The sequence below is a fragment of the Caretta caretta genome, chromosome 23 (genome assembly GCF_965140235.1).
Source record: "Caretta caretta isolate rCarCar2 chromosome 23, rCarCar1.hap1, whole genome shotgun sequence".
In the NCBI taxonomy this organism is placed as follows: domain Eukaryota; kingdom Metazoa; phylum Chordata; order Testudines; family Cheloniidae; genus Caretta; species Caretta caretta.
Window position 1 is genome coordinate 13,718,291 of NC_134228.1, and position 15,424 is coordinate 13,733,714.

At 49.5% G+C, this 15,424-nt stretch overlaps 5 protein-coding genes across 5 annotated transcripts; 2 read left to right on the plus strand and 3 right to left on the minus strand.

Annotated features, from left to right (window-relative positions):
• Positions 1 to 3,236: 3,236 nt before the first annotated feature.
• LOC125628334 (histone H4) lies at positions 3,237 to 3,801 on the minus strand. The gene has a single exon (XM_048833304.2). The coding sequence runs from the start codon at positions 3,782 to 3,784 to the stop codon at positions 3,473 to 3,475; it is 312 nt and encodes a 103-aa protein (XP_048689261.1). The 5' UTR covers positions 3,785 to 3,801; the 3' UTR covers positions 3,237 to 3,472.
• Positions 3,802 to 5,399: 1,598 nt separating this feature from the next.
• Positions 5,400 to 6,579, minus strand: LOC125628332 (histone H2B 8). The gene has a single exon (XM_048833302.2). The coding sequence runs from the start codon at positions 6,559 to 6,561 to the stop codon at positions 6,181 to 6,183; it is 381 nt and encodes a 126-aa protein (XP_048689259.1). The 5' UTR covers positions 6,562 to 6,579; the 3' UTR covers positions 5,400 to 6,180.
• Positions 6,580 to 6,899: 320 nt separating this feature from the next.
• On the plus strand, positions 6,900 to 7,705 carry LOC125628325 (histone H2A type 2-C-like). The gene has a single exon (XM_048833295.2). It carries the CDS (start codon positions 6,939 to 6,941, stop codon positions 7,326 to 7,328), a length of 390 nt encoding a protein of 129 aa, XP_048689252.1. The 5' UTR covers positions 6,900 to 6,938; the 3' UTR covers positions 7,329 to 7,705.
• A 5,960-nt stretch (positions 7,706 to 13,665) lies between these two features.
• On the minus strand, positions 13,666 to 14,106 carry LOC125628333 (histone H2B 8). Its single transcript, XM_048833303.2, has one exon. The coding sequence runs from the start codon at positions 14,071 to 14,073 to the stop codon at positions 13,693 to 13,695; it is 381 nt and encodes a 126-aa protein (XP_048689260.1). The 5' UTR covers positions 14,074 to 14,106; the 3' UTR covers positions 13,666 to 13,692.
• Positions 14,107 to 14,330: 224 nt separating this feature from the next.
• On the plus strand, positions 14,331 to 14,956 carry LOC125628329 (histone H2A type 2-C-like). Its single transcript, XM_048833298.2, has one exon. The coding sequence runs from the start codon at positions 14,488 to 14,490 to the stop codon at positions 14,875 to 14,877; it is 390 nt and encodes a 129-aa protein (XP_048689255.1). The 5' UTR covers positions 14,331 to 14,487; the 3' UTR covers positions 14,878 to 14,956.
• The last annotated feature ends 468 nt before the right edge of the window (positions 14,957 to 15,424 follow it).

A 15,424-nucleotide genomic window follows, 5' to 3' on the forward strand; every position in this document is an offset into this window, starting at 1 on the left:
CCCGACGCACCCTTTTTGCTCGTCCAGCCCGTCTCCTGCTCTCTGTGCCCTCACCCATCCCTGCCTTTGCTCACCCTGCCGGTCTGGCTCGTTTCTGGCCACACAGCGCTGGCTACACCGGCATTTAAATCAGCCTGTTAGATCACTCGGGGTGATGTAGCCCGGCCTTGGTCTTGCTTGCTCTCCCCTTCGCTTGCCAGGCTGCTCAGATGCGCTCACTCGTTTGCTCGTCCTGCCACGTTCTCTCTCTTGCCCCTGCTCCACTTTTACTGACCCCTGGCCTCACCCCTTTCGCTCACGCCTTTGCCGGCCTGGCGTTTCGCTCTCTGTCTTCGGTGCTGCTGTTTGCTTGCCTGGCAGCCCGCTCTTGTTCGCTCTCGCATGCTGGCCCCTTTGCGCACCCAGCGATGCACTCACTTGCTCGCCTCTGCTTGCTGCGCTCTCTTCCCCTGCTTGCCGCTCGCTCTCCTCCGCTTGCTCTTTACTTGCCTCGCCGTTGGCTGGCTCTTTCTCTGTCTCTGCTCCGGTTTGCTCCCCCCGCTGCTCTGTCTTTCTCTCTTGCTCTACTGTTGCGCCCTATCTTGCTGGCCCCTTTGCTTACCTGCCCCCTGCATGCTTGCTCGCTCGGTTTCTCCTGTTGTGCTCTTCCTCTTTTGCTCGCTTGCTCTTGCTCGGCCCTTTTGCTCGTCCCGCCTTGCTGTGCTCGCTTTCTCTCTCTCTGTCTCGCTCCTGGCTCCCTTTGAAAGTGGGAGGGTTGTTCCCCCTGGCTTCTTCACAAAAACATAAGCGCAGAATTCACGTCCCCCGCGGACTTTCCTTTCCCTGCCCCGTAGAATAATCCATTCTGCCGGGGAGGCGCTGCAGGGCACCTTTCGCTCACCAGGGGCTGGAGCAGCAGCTGCGGCGAGGGAGGGGGCACATTGGCCTTGTCGCGCCTCCCCGGCAGAATCGATTATTCTACGGGGCGGGGAAAAGAAAATCTGCGGGGGACATGAATTCTGTGCTGCTGTTTCTTTTTTCTCTCCTCACTAGGCCCCCTGTCTTTCGCTTGCTTGCGCCTCTTTGCACTCTGTCTTGCTCGCTTCGTCTCACCCCTTTTGCCCAGTGGACAGAGTCAGGGTCCATTTTCAGGAGCTGCGCGAAGCTGACGGCGGGAGAGAGCTCTTAATTAATCCGCCCCCGATGAGCGGTGGTAGCTGGGTCAGTGGGAGAAGCTTGGGGAGGTCCACACCGGTGCTTGGGTCGGTGTAACTTACGGCATTCGGGGTGTGTGGCTTTTCCGCATCCCTGAGCGACTTGTTACACCCACCTAAGCTGGAGTGTAGACAGCCGCACTGGGTCCCCCAGCTGGCTGGTCAGGGGCGTTCTGGGTAAGGGCTGCTATTTGGGGAGAGGGGGGCTGGTCCAGGGGTGTGGTATTAGTATTTAGGGACTGGGGCTGCTTATTTCACCTCCTCCCTTGTTCCCTGATTTTCTACATTCAGCAGCTTGTTCTAGGAGCGTCTCTGCATCTCATCTTCCTGCTTGGCAGCTCGTTTTCTCCCTCCCTCGCTCTCGGTCCCTGATACATCACCCTGCTCCATGACTGTTCCCCATGTCAACCCTGTCTCTAGTGTGTGTGTGTGGGTGGGAGGGGGCGGGGGGCGGTTTGCAAGCCTGTTCCCTTCTGCAGTAGTCGCATCAGGAGCCCTGGGCTGCCAGCTGCGGCCAGATTTTTAGCACCGTGTACATTAGAGAGGGCCTGTGCAAAGCTGGGGGACAGTGAGCTTTAAATGTGGGTGGCAGCCAGTGTCCCAGTGCAGCCGGCAGGTTGCCTAAGGGGTCCGGTGGTAGCAGAGGATTCGCCCGATAGTGCTGCAGGGGGGCCGTATGAAGACAGAGCCAGGCTCGGCCCTAGAGACGGGCAAACCTGAGTCTGTGAACTGGTCCCATTCTTCCGAAAGGACAGTTCCTCACGCAGGCGTTGCCACTGATCAAACTCCCACGGTTCCTTTCTGGCTGCTTCAACATGCTGCCAATGACAAAAACAATGCATTTCAGACAGTGCTTTGTTTTTCCCCCCTCTGTGTCTTTGCAACCCCCCCCCGGCCAGCTGCCTGTAGGTACTTGTGGAAAATGACCCTCTGCTGGGGTCTTGAGTATTTGATAGAAATCCGTATTGTACTGTATTGAAAGGCACAGTGATGGGCAGGTGCTCTGTTAAACGCTCCTTGATGTCTGGTGACATGATTTGGTCCCAAGGAGGGAACCTGTTTCTGGCTCCCGATTTCTCCTCATGCTGCACTTGGTTTTTCATCCCTCCCGCGCGCCCCCCCAATAAAGTTTTCTGTTTCACTGGGAAGTGGTGGGTCATGTTTTTAATCAGGCCAGGCCAGCTTCAAGTTTAATGTGGATTTGAATCATGAACACGCTAACAACCCTACAGGTCAACGGGCACTTTTGATGCTGTCATGTATCAGCCATTGGCAGCCCCCTCCCGTCCAACCCCAGGACTCACCTAGGCAGGCCTTAGGAGTTCTGGGCTCCTGGCCCCCGAGTTCTACTGAGAATTTGGGTGCCCAGTTTTAGGGACAGAGGCAACAAGGGGGTGCCAGAATGGTGCTTATTCTGTGCAAACCTCACCCTTGGGAGCCTGTACTGCCAGGGGCTCACCAGGGGACCCAGCCCTTCTCCACTGTGCTATGCTTCCAAGTGTCTCAGACTCCCCTCCATTGCACCAGGCCATTCAGCCACCTTCCTGGGCCCTCAGGGACACGGGAGCTCCCCCCAGTGCCTGGTGGAGGAACCAGGGGAGCAAGGGGGTGGAGCAGAGCATGGCAGCCACCCCCAGCAGCTCAGGTGGGAGTTTGGAAAGCCAAGGGATCTCTGGGTGCAGCTAAAGCTCCTGGGTGCTGAAGCAAAACAACCCCTCACCAGCCGCTTTAAGAAGTTTCATAGCGGCACAAATGTAACCAGAGGCAGAGTCTGAATTTCCTGGGTCTGGCCAGAACTGACCCACGGAGTGTGCAGGAAGCTAGGTGCAGCTGCAGGATCAGTGGCTGGACCAGGTCCCAGAGGGGACAGATTCCCGCTGCACGGATGTGCCAACAGGGTAGCATATCCTAGTCAGCAGAATGTGGATCTCTGGGTAACATACGGGACTAATGTTTTGTAGGAGCAGAGTGAACTACTGTAGAGAACTGTGAATGGTAAATGATAACAGGCGCAAAAGCAGACCGCAAGAGACTGCTAGCAAAGTAGCAATGAAGCATTAATTGTGCAGTGGGTTTGTAGCATTTAAAAGACCCATTTAGCCAGAAGACGCTCAATAGAAACAGGGTGTAATCCTGTAAAGCCAGCCAAACCTGTAATTTACACACAGACCCCACAACCCTGCCCCTGCCCAGTCTGAGCAAACCCAGCTCTTTCCGTGCACCGGTGGGTGGCCCTTAAAAGGACCTTAGAAAATGAGTTTTTGGAGTCAAGAGCCGACTCAGCCTCCGAAGCCGTACAGGGTGCGCCCCTGGCGTTTCAGGGCGTACACCACATCCATGGCGGTCACCGTCTTCCGCTTGGCGTGCTCCGTGTAAGTCACCGCGTCGCGGATCACGTTCTCCAAGAAAACCTTCAGCACCCCGCGGGTCTCCTCGTAGATCAGCCCCGAGATGCGCTTCACCCCGCCGCGGCGAGCCAAGCGGCGGATCGCAGGCTTCGTAATGCCCTGGATGTTATCCCGCAGCACTTTGCGATGTCTCTTAGCACCACCTTTCCCCAGCCCCTTACCGCCCTTTCCGCGCCCAGACATTTCGCAAACACACAGCTAATAACCCCACCGCTATACAGAAAAATTGGCAGCCTGCAGGGGTTTATATAGCACAGAGTCCGACCTGAGTGAGAACCGCAGTCACCCCTTGCGTCTCCCTCCCCTCGCCCTGACAGAAGGACGCTTCCGGCTCTCACCAATGAGAGACGGCGGCCTTCGCCTCTCAGCCAATCAGAACACCGCGGGTAATTTTAAATTCAAAAAGGGGAGTTTGGCGCTCGAGTGTGGCACAGCGAGAAGCGGCAAACACGGTTGGGAGGCAAAGCCCCTTCAAGGCCCCCCCCCCCCAAAAGCTGTAGGGGACGGAGAGGTTTATTTCTCACTGCCCAGCACCCAAAGCCGGTGAGCCACCATCCCTGCACCCCCCGCACGTCAGTGGCTGTGGAGACCCCCCGCTTTTGAATATTTACCCGTTGCACACTTGGAAATAAAAACCAATTTAATTTCCTTCCCCGGAGAGGCTCGTGCAGGTCAGCTCCCCGGGGCCCCAGCTCACAGTTGGACTAAACAGTGCACAAATCGCTCCCCGATTTCTCTCCCTCGCCCCTTTTTTTCTCCGTGCGCCTCCCGAGGAGGGCGGTGATCGATTTCCTGCTTTCAAACGCTTTGTTATTGGTGCATTAGAAACCGGGCATTTTACTGGTGCTTTGTCCCTCGTCCTGGGGCGACTCCAGACTCGGGGGTTTTGCGGGAATCAAAGGTGGAAATTCAGGCTCCCGCCTTGAGAGGCTTTTACACAGTGTTGCCAGCTCTCATGAGTCTTTTGGCATGAGTCTGGTTATTATTTTCAGAGTAGCAGCCGTGTTAGTCTGTATTCGCAAAAAGAAAAGGACTTGTGGCACCTTAGAGACCAACCAATTTATTTGAGCATAAGCTTTCGTGAGCTACAGCTCACTGCATCGGATGCATGCAGTGGAAAGTGTAGAAGCTTATGCTCAGATAAATTGGTTAGTCTCTAAAGTGTCAAAAGTACTCCTTTTCTTTTTGGTTATTATTGTTTTCCTTAAAGCCCCCCCCAAGTTCCTGGCAGCCCAGCCCAGCCCAGCCATCAAGGGGACAATGGGATGATTTCAGCCTTCATTCTTAAAGAAAAAATAAGTTTGTAGCTTTTGTGGAGGAATATAAGAAGGGCCAGACTGGCTCAGACCAAATGTCCTTCTAGCCTAGTGTCCTGTCTTCCCACAGTGGCCAATAGCAGGTGCCCCAGAGGGAATGAACAGAACAGGGAATCGTCAAGTGATCCATCCCCTGCCGCCCGTTCCCAGCTTCTGGCAAACAGAGGCTCGGGCCCCCAACCCTGCCCCTCCTGGCTAATAGCCATTGACTACCCTAGGAAGCCTCAAAATGTGACGCCCCCCTCCTCCTCCTCCTCCTCCTCCTCCCCCCCTGCACCCGCAAGGCTCAAAAAGCTGAAGACAAACAAACATTCTCTTATTTTTACATGATTTTAAAGCCCATCCCGTGCTCTGAGGTGACTCCGGCTTTTTGAACAGTTGGGGCTGGTCAGACTGAGGTCACAAAGATTGGCCTTCTCTCTGATATTTCTCTCCGTTGCCACATAGGCGCAAACGGGAGATTTCCCTCCCTCCCCCGGTCCAGTTTTGGCGCCGTTTTTGTACGAAAGGCAAACCAGCTGCTCCCCTTCCAGGCTCCGGGTTCCCCGAGCCCTTAAATCCGGTTTTAGAAAGGCAAATTTAATGGAGATTAACAACCATCTGGGAAATAAACCATCTGAGGAGACAGGAAAATGAACAGCCCTTCCCCGTCCAGGGGAAGCAGAGAGAAGTTGGTTTAGGATAGAATTCATTCAGCCTACCCCGGAACGTCTGGTATTAAAACGAAAAAACGGGTTTATTTGGTCTATGAACGACCATCCATAGAACATACTGGGTTTCAGGCATGAAAGGAATAAAGATAGCTCTTCCACAGCTGTGTAAAATGTGAAGACTTCTCCCTCTGTGTCCTTTCCGTGCTCATTCACCCTCGCTTGCTTAGCAAGAAACGTGTGTCGGCCAGGATTGAGGGTTTTGCAGTTCCTGTTCAGAGTTTGCTTGTACTACAAGCTACATGTATTTAACCAATGTATATTCTAAGTAGCTAAGAAAAAAATACTTTGTATATTCACAGCATTAAAAGGCCCTTATTAGCTAGGTTTACCCCGGATCCCATTACACGATGCGCTTTACTAGGTGTTAAGCTCAAGGAAAATAATTAACATCTACCTTACATAGTCAAGGCGTGTTTTAAGGGATTGTGCGTTTAGCTATTTTCTGCTAATGAAACAGTGATTGAAGCTCTCAATGAAAAAGTGGGTGGCTCTTAAAAGAGCCTTTGGGTTTTAGGTGTCACAGACTTCCCGGAGGGAGCACAGCCCCTGCTTACTTGGAGCTGGTGTACTTGGTCACAGCCTTGGTGCCCTCAGACACGGCGTGTTTGGCCAGCTCCCCGGGCAGCAGCAGGCGCACGGCGGTCTGGATCTCCCGGGAGGTGATGGTGGAGCGCTTGTTATAATGCGCCAGGCGGGACGCCTCCCCAGCAATGCGCTCGAAGATGTCGTTGACGAAGGAATTCATGATGCCCATGGCCTTGGAGGAGATGCCGGTGTCGGGGTGAACCTGCTTCAGCACCTTGTAGACATAGATGGAGTAACTCTCCTTCCGGGTCTTGCGGCGCTTCTTGTCCCCTTTCTTCTGGGTCTTGGTCACCGCTTTCTTGGAGCCCTTCTTAGGCGCAGGAGCAGACTTGGCTGGTTCAGGCATCCTGAGGACTGCAAGGAACGTACAGAAAAAAACAATACTACACGCAGCCCCCGTGGCCCTTTCTTTATAGCGCCCCTATGTAAATAAGGTAGCCTAATTTTTGCTTTCCTATTGGCTGATAGGAAGTAAGACGTCAACCCTGCGGCATACCCAGCCGCAAAGAACGCAGACTCTAATCCTTGCACGTCTTATTGGATAGCCACAGCATCTTCTCTTCCCATTGGCTAGGTGGAGAAGTCGCTTTTTCATTGGGTGATACAGGCAGAGCCAATCAGATGTCGCGCGGCTCATCTGCCCGAGGCTATAAAAGGCAGGGCCCGCATAATTTCAAGGGTTTGATGGTTTAGTAGCGTTTAGGGGCTAAGTGTAGCGTCGTGATGTCTGGCCGTGGAAAGCAGGGAGGCAAAGCTCGGGCGAAGGCCAAGTCTCGCTCTTCTCGTGCGGGGCTGCAGTTTCCTGTGGGCCGCGTGCATCGGCTCTTGCGCAAAGGGAACTATGCGGAGCGAGTGGGTGCCGGCGCCCCCGTTTACATGGCCGCGGTGTTGGAGTATCTGACTGCTGAAATTTTGGAGCTGGCTGGCAACGCGGCCCGGGACAACAAGAAAACCCGCATCATCCCCCGCCACTTGCAGCTGGCCATCCGCAACGACGAGGAGCTGAACAAGCTGCTGGGCAAAGTCACCATCGCCCAGGGCGGGGTCCTGCCCAACATCCAGGCGGTGCTGCTGCCCAAGAAAACCGAGAGCCACAAAGCAAAGGGCAAGTGAGAAGGCTGTTAGTATTCGAATTAACTGAACCCAAAGGCTCTTTTAAGAGCCACCCACGAGTTCAAAAAGAGCTGATAATCTTGGAAAATGATAGGGGAGATGAAAAAGCATAAGAAGTGTAAGTATTAGTCTGTGAGCAGGCATGCAACGGATTGCAGGTAGTTTGCTATGCTTCTGGAGTGTTACCAGAGAGCTGAGGTTTGGTGTCAAACTTTTTTTTTCTATTAAAAGACCAATCTCATTTCTAAAGGGTTTGGAGTGAAATGCATTAGGACCCATGCATCAGCTAAAATGGAGAATAGTCTGTACTTGATTTTTGCAGTGAAGTTACTGCCTTACTTTTCCTTATGTCAGATATTTAAGGAAAAATAAGAATAAAGTGGTTTGGATGAAATGATGGTTCTGTTCTATATTTTGGGATGTGAGTGCAGATGCAAGGATTAATCCCTGTTTCTGCTTTTGTGCAAGTGCATCTTTCACAGACTCTGTTCTGGCTCAGAGCAGGATGGAGATGAATAACAGCTCTACGCTGAGGGGGAGAGGGAGGATGTTGATTTGCAAAATCTACCCTGGTTTTCCTGCTTTCATACAGCAGCCACAAAATAAATGGTTCAGTTTATAATTTTATTCACAAACCGAGACCATGCTACTATGCCCATATGTGAAATAAATTGGGTGTGTCTCATTGCAATGAGTCTCTCCAGATTAAAATCTAAACCTGGAAATTGACATCAAGAATGACTATATTGCTTCAGACTAATGGTCTGTCTAGCCCAGTATCCTGTCTTCCAATAGTAGCTGGTGACTAGCATTTCCAAGGGAATCAACAGAACATGCAATTGATCCATCCTTTGTCCACTCCCAGTCTTGGGTAGTCAGAGGGTTAGGGATACTCAGGGTTGCATCCCTGACCCTCTTGGCTAATAGCCATTGGACGGACTTATCCTCCATGAATTTATCTAATTTTCTGAGCCCTGTTCTAGTTTTGGCCTTCACAACATCCCATGGCAATGAGTTCCATAGGTTGTGTTGAGTGAAATATTTCCTTTATATGACGTATGTTTGTTTATATGGAGAAAAAATAGAGGAGGGGAAGAGCCCCTCTCTTCTCGGTCACACTGAAATGCTTTATAGAAATGTTGCACCATAATGAAGTACGCCCCAGCCCCAGCATGGGGTTTGGGGAGCATGCCCCCTTTCCACTGATCCATTTTCCCCTATATCAGAGCCTTCCAATCTCCCTTCTTTGGCACAAGTTCTGTGTGTCCCCATTCCTCCTTCCCCCAGCAGGAGCCCTGAGTGAATGCCTGTTACCTCCTTCCTTCTCATGTGAGGGCTTCTGTGTGCCACATTTCCTCCTGTCCCACTACAAGGGTCCTCCATTCTCTCCTCCCAGGCCAGGGGCTGTGCATTCTCCCCATGCCTCCCTGCCCCCACACACTATTCTTGTTGTGTGGGAGAAGTCATTTGGCATAGCCGTATCAACATGTTAATTAAGAGGTGTCATGGACCCTCAGGTCGTGCCCACTCTTGCCTCTGTGCAGTCCCTGGGGGAACCCCCTTCAGTGCGACAGCCCTTCTTGGGGGTTAAGCCCCTCCGGCTCCTGGAACCGCACCTCTCTGAGCCTTAGCACGCCTGGCTCTCGCCATGGGTCCCGTCAAGGAATCCACTTGCTCTGGACCCCCAGGGCCTCCACTCCTAGAGGGAATAATGCAACCCTGTTTTCTGGACGGAGCAACTCTCAGCCACTGTAAAACAGGAGGCTTTATGGAGGAAAAGCAGGAATAAGACGGGGTGTGTGTGTATGGTTATACTGGAAGGGGGTTAATGAACACTATCAACCAGTTGTTTAATCTACCTACAATTGCAGAAATTCTTGAAGCTTGGCCTGTGCTAAAGAATTGGTAGGAGCTTAAGGTTTCCCTGTTTTGACTTTCTGGTTTCTTCCCCCCCACCCCCAAATTATTCTAATCACTGATGCCTGGAGTATTTCTATTTCCTGAATGTTTGGAATTGATTGGATGCAGGATTCCAACTGTATTACGTTACAGACAGACAACTGCCTTCGAGTTGCGTGTAAGGCCTTCATCAGCTCAGCCCATAATCCTGTTCTATTTACTGTGGAATGAGCCTCTGCCTCTTCCTGGGCACAGAGCCCCTACCACACAGCGGGAACCCACATGTCACCTTATTAAATTCTAGCCTGCTGCTGTTGCACAGAAAAAAACAGGAGGAACCCTTTGAGGCATTTGAGTGAGGTGGAACTCATGCTATTGTGCTTTCAAATGGCTCTTGCCTAACCAGATTTATCATGTGAATGTGATCAGACCATTATCAGGAGCAACTGATCCTGGTGCTAGGCAGCCAATTGGGGGGAGGTGGGTAGGGGAAAACCCCATAGTGGCCTTGTCATAGACAGTAGGGCAGAAGTTATTCCCATCTCAGACAGATTAACCCTAAACAACAGGGTCCAGTCCAGGAAGTCACCTAGACAGGCTGGTTCCATACAGAGCACGGGGTGATGCCAGGACTCTGGATTGCTTGGTGCATAGGTAGAAACAAACAATGTACATTTTAATACAGACACATGTAAAGGGCGCATGTAGGCCATACTTACAGAATGGGGGACTCGATCCTGGGATGCCACAATGTTAATACTGGTTGGGGGGGTGTCACGGTGGATATTAGCTGAACATCTGGTCCCAGTGCATCACTGTGGCCAACGGCTTTAATATGATCTATGGATGTATAAACGGGAACGTCGAGTAGGGATAGAGAGGTTATTTTACCTCTCTATTTGGCACTGGTGTGACCACTGCTCGAATACTGTGTCCAGTTCTGGATCCGAAAAGGATTAAAGAAAGATGTTGATAAACTGGAGAGGGTTCAGAGAAGAGCTCAAGCATGATTAAAAGATCAGAAAACGTGTTAGAGCATAGGTGTTGGAACTGAGGGTGCCGGGGGGTGTCGCCACCCCCTCCCAGCTTAAAGTGGTTTCCATAAGATACAGAGTTTAGTTTGCTTCAATGGTTCTCAGCACCCCCACTATACACATTGTTCCAGCACCCCTGAGTGCGCTTCTTGAGTCTCTCAATCTGCTTAGTTTAACAAAGATTAACAGGTGACTTGTATCCCCTATGCTCTATACGTACCTACATGGGGAGCAAATATTTGATAATGGGCTCTTTACTCTAGCAGACAAAGCTCTAACAAGATCCAGTAACTGGAATTTATGCTCGATGAATTTAGACCGGAAATAAGACGTACATCTAGAACAAATCTATCCTTGCAACAAAGCCCGTTGCCAACTGTGTCCACATATCTATTCAGGGGACACCATCATAGGGCCTAGTCACATCAGCCACACTATCAGAGGCTCGTTCATCTGCACATCTACCAATGTGATATATGCCATCATGTGCCAGCAATGCCCCTCTGCCATGTACATTGGTCAAACTGGACAGTATCTATGTAAAAAAATAAATGGACACAAATCAGACGTCAAGAATTATAACATTCAAAAACCAGTCAGAGAACACTTCAATCTCTTTGGTCACTCTATTACAGACCTAAAAGTGGCAATTCTTCAACAAAAAAACTTCAAAAACAGGCTCCAGCGAGAGACTGCTGAATTGGAATTAATTTGCAAACTGGATACTATTAACTTAGGCTTGAATAGAGGCTGGGAGTGGATGGGTCATTACACAAAGCAAAACTATTTCCCCATGTTTATTCCCCCCCCCACCGCCCCAGTTCTTCAGATGTTCTTGTCAACTGCTGGAAATGGCCCACCTTGATGATCACTACAAAAGGTCCCCCCCCCCCCCCCGCTGGTAACAGTTCACCTTAGTGAGCTGTAGCTCATGAAAGCTTATGCTCAGATAAATTGGTTAGTCTCTAAGGTGCCACAAGTCCTCCTTTTCTTCTTGTTACAGTGTGTACGGTAACACCCATTGTTTCATGTTCTCTATGTATATAAATCTCCCCACTGTATTTTCCACTGCATGCATCCGATGAAGTGAGCTGTAGCCCACGAAAGCTTACGCTCAAATAAATTGGTTAGTCTCTAAGGTGCCACAAGTCCTCCTGTTTTTATCTAGAACCGTGAAGGGAGTTAATCATTGGGACAATTTACCAAGGGTTATAGTGGAGGCTCTAGCACTGGCAATTTAAAAATCAAGATGGGATGATTTTCTACTAAATGCTGTGCTCTAGTTCAAACAGCATTTTTGGGAAAGGCCTCTGGCTTCTGTTAGACTAGAATTCAGACCACAATGGTCTCTTCCGCCCCTTGAATCTCCGAAACGAGTCTCTTACTGTAACTGCCTAAGAGATTATAATTTATTTTATATTTGTGCAGCCGGTAGCATTGTGGAGACCACCCTTAGGCACTAGTACAATAACAGGGTTAAATAATAATGAATCAGCTGGATACAGCCAGTCAGGACGCTCTGTACAATAAGATACCTGAGCCACAGAGTTAAGCATTTGAAAGACTGGCGTTAATTATTGCTGAGAGAGATGACAGGGTACAATCTCCTGGAAAATAGGAATATATGCAAATATTCAAAAGCTTCTATTATATCAGCTTATGCTGTGGAAAACAAGAGAGGCCTACCTTAGACTCTAGATGTGGGGGTCTGAGAAACCTAAGCACGCAATAAAGCAGAGGACAGCGGGTCAAATCCAGACCGACAGACACTTTGAACAGACTGTGAAATCTTATTTACATATCACTACTGTTATTGACAACAAATAATTGATTCCCTATGTAGTAAGGAAAAACTATTACTGTAAACAGAGTAAGAGAGGGGACTTGCTCCCTTGAAAGGTTCTCCATTTACTGTTGTAACATCAAAAGCTGCCTTACACAGCCGGGGAAAGCATGCAGACCAGGGATATAAGAAAAAGCGTGTTGTTTTGCAGTGTGTTGCGGGGGAAGGGGTACAGAGCAGAGTTAGTGTGGGTGGGGCCCGACCAAATTGAGAACTGAGACGGCCTCACCCACTTCCACCTCTCCCGCCCTATAATTTGATGCGCCTTCGCTCCCACCAATGAGGCACCGCACAGAGAACTCTGGCCAATCATTAGCCAGCTCTTAGCTTCAAATTCAAAAATTTGCTTTTTGGCGCCAGCCCTGCTCCGCGGCTCATTGATCTCATCTGTTCAAGAATAAAACGAGCTCAAGTTAAAAGAAATTAACAATGGGAAGTAGTGTAAAAAGCACTGATTAAAGCTCTTTCAACTCAGACTCTTTCAAGAATGAGTGAAGAATATGGTTTCCACCTGTAGCTAAATTCAAAATGTTTTTATTAACATTCATTCCTTCATCACTCCAGTCTGCACATTCACCATCTCAGACGTCTCCAGGTTTTCTCTGCTCTTTTATCGCTTTGAAACATGTTAGTGTCATTTCCTATAGGTCTATGAGTTGCAATCCCGTCTATTAATTTTTTTTTCCAGCGACCAGTAAGCTATCCCTCAGCATAGAAATTTTAAAGATGTTTTTATTTGAAAAATTATAATCAATTAATTTAAACCACTGAATTGATAATTTGGGAAGAAATAGATACCATCCAGAATGTTACTGAATGTCTTTAAACGCCTTAAATTTGATAAAATGGAAAAAGGAATATTTCTATTTTATAAAAGTGCCCTTGAAACAAGGTAATATATTTTCTGAGACTCAGTTCTATTAACTGACTCATCAGAAAAAATACAAACAATCAAATCATTTTTTCTTGGTGAGAGAGACAAGATTTCAAAGCTCTTCAGGTCTGGAAAATGTACTTGCAGAGTGTCACAACTAAATATAAAATGGAACATAGTGTTTAAGCTGATTAACACTGCTCCAGTCATACAGAGGGAGAAATATATTGAATACACTGTTTCCTTAACAGGTTTCAGAGTAGCAGCCGTCTGTATCTGCAAAAAGAAAAGGAATACTTGTGGCACCTTAGAGACTAACAAGTTTGAGCATAAGCTAACAAATAAATTTGTCTCTGAGGTGCCACAAGTACGCTTTTTCTGTTTCCTTAACAGTTCTCCTTAGAAAGTTCTGATCTGTTTCTCTAATTAACTCAACTACCAAGCCCCTTTACTCAAGTGAAAGGTAAATTCACACTTTCTCACTGCATATAAGTTCTATGTCATGCTCTGGTATCAGCTAGGTTTGTGATTTGCCAGGATGTTACACAAATTAGTGGAGTCTGGGGATAGACTGCTACAAAAGTTATAAACTCACGTACATCTGAAAGTTAGATGTTAACCACTTTGCCAGTGAAAGTGACTAGAGCTCTCATGGATTAAGTAGGTGGCTCTTAAAAGAGCCGTTGTATTTTGTTTTTCAGAGACAGAGACCAGTTACTTGGAGCTGGTGTACTTGGTCACAGCCTTGGTGCCCTCAGACACGGCGTGTTTGGCCAGCTCCCCGGGCAGCAGCAGGCGCACGGCGGTCTGGATCTCCCGGGAGGTGATGGTGGAGCGCTTGTTATAATGCGCCAGGCGGGACGCCTCCCCAGCAATGCGCTCGAAGATGTCGTTGACGAAGGAATTCATGATGCCCATGGCCTTGGAGGAGATGCCGGTGTCGGGGTGAACCTGCTTCAGCACCTTGTAGACATAGATGGAGTAACTCTCCTTCCGGGTCTTGCGGCGCTTCTTATCCCCTTTCTTCTGGGTCTTGGTCACCGCTTTCTTGGAGCCCTTCTTGGGCGCGGGAGCGGACTTGGCTGGATCAGGCATTCTTGCTTCGTAGCGGCTCACTCACTAAAACACGGATACGAGAAACTGAATGGTAAGCTGCCAGTGTAGGAGAGCCTTTATTTATAGCACCCCTAGGCGAATGAGGGTAGCCTAATTCCACCTTTCCTATTGGATACTAACTACTGCGTTACCTTTCTCTATTACAAATTCGTATTCAAATAAACTGCCACGACAAGTCTCGCGATTCTATTGGCTACCACAACAGCATAGTCCTCTCGATTGGTCAGATTGAGAAGTCGGCTTCCCATTGGGTCTTTCAGGCGCTTTTTGCTTGGCCAATCACCAGTGTCTGGCCTGATTGCTACGAGGGCATAAAAAGGCAAGACCGCGGTTCGCTCCACTGTAGTTTTATTACAATTGTTCAGTGTTTGTTTTTTGTTAAGAAGCTTCATAATGTCTGGCCGTGGAAAGCAGGGAGGCAAAGCTCGGGCGAAGGCTAAGTCTCGCTCGTCTCGTGCGGGGCTGCAGTTTCCTGTAGGCCGTGTGCATCGGCTTTTGCGCAAGGGGAACTATGCGGAGCGAGTGGGTGCCGGCGCCCCCGTTTACATGGCTGCGGTGCTGGAGTATCTGACTGCTGAAATTTTGGAGCTGGCTGGTAACGCGGCCCGGGACAACAAGAAAACCCGCATCATCCCCCGCCACTTGCAGCTGGCTATCCGCAACGACGAGGAGCTGAACAAGCTGTTGGGCAAAGTCACCATCGCTCAAGGTGGGGTCCTGCCCAACATCCAGGCGGTTCTGCTACCCAAGAAAACCGAGAGCCATAAAGCCAAGGGCAAGTGAGCAGGCTACTGCTGCTGCCTTTCAGGCGAGGGAGATCCCTGCCACTCAGAGCATGTCAACCCCAAAGGCTCTTTTCAGAGCCACTCACAATGTCAAGCTGAGAGTTGTTAATCCCTGTTGTGTCCCTTTGGGGTTGTTGCTTTTATGGGGGTGTTGCGAAGGGAACATGGAGCAGTTCAGTAAAAACTCACGGCCAGGTTGCTAACCGGTCGAAAACGTGGCAAGAATATACAGAAAGAAAAGAAGTACTTGTGGCACCTTAGAGACTAACCAATTTATTTGAGCATGAGCTTTCGTGAGCTACAGCTCACTTCATCGGATGCATACCGTGGAAACTGCAGCAGACTTTATATATACACAGGAGAGTGAATTTGTGGGGTGGAGGGTGAGAAAACCTGGATTTGTGCTGGAAATGGCCCAACCTGATGATCACTTTAGATAAGGTATTACCAGCAGGACAGTGGGGTGGGAGGAGGTATTGTTTCATATTCTCTGTGTATATATAAAGTCTGCTGCAGTTTCCACGGTATGCAGCCGATGCAGTGAG

Bases quoted from the DNA above. Each gene is read 5' to 3' on its own strand.
- LOC125628325 (XM_048833295.2), top strand. From the start codon at position 6,939: ATGTCTGGCCGTGGAAAGCAGGGAGGCAAAGCTCGGGCGAAGGCCAAG.
- LOC125628332 (XM_048833302.2), bottom strand. From the start codon at position 6,561: ATGCCTGAACCAGCCAAGTCTGCTCCTGCGCCTAAGAAGGGCTCCAAG.
- LOC125628329 (XM_048833298.2), top strand. From the start codon at position 14,488: ATGTCTGGCCGTGGAAAGCAGGGAGGCAAAGCTCGGGCGAAGGCTAAG.
- LOC125628334 (XM_048833304.2), bottom strand. From the start codon at position 3,784: ATGTCTGGGCGCGGAAAGGGCGGTAAGGGGCTGGGGAAAGGTGGTGCT.
- LOC125628333 (XM_048833303.2), bottom strand. From the start codon at position 14,073: ATGCCTGATCCAGCCAAGTCCGCTCCCGCGCCCAAGAAGGGCTCCAAG.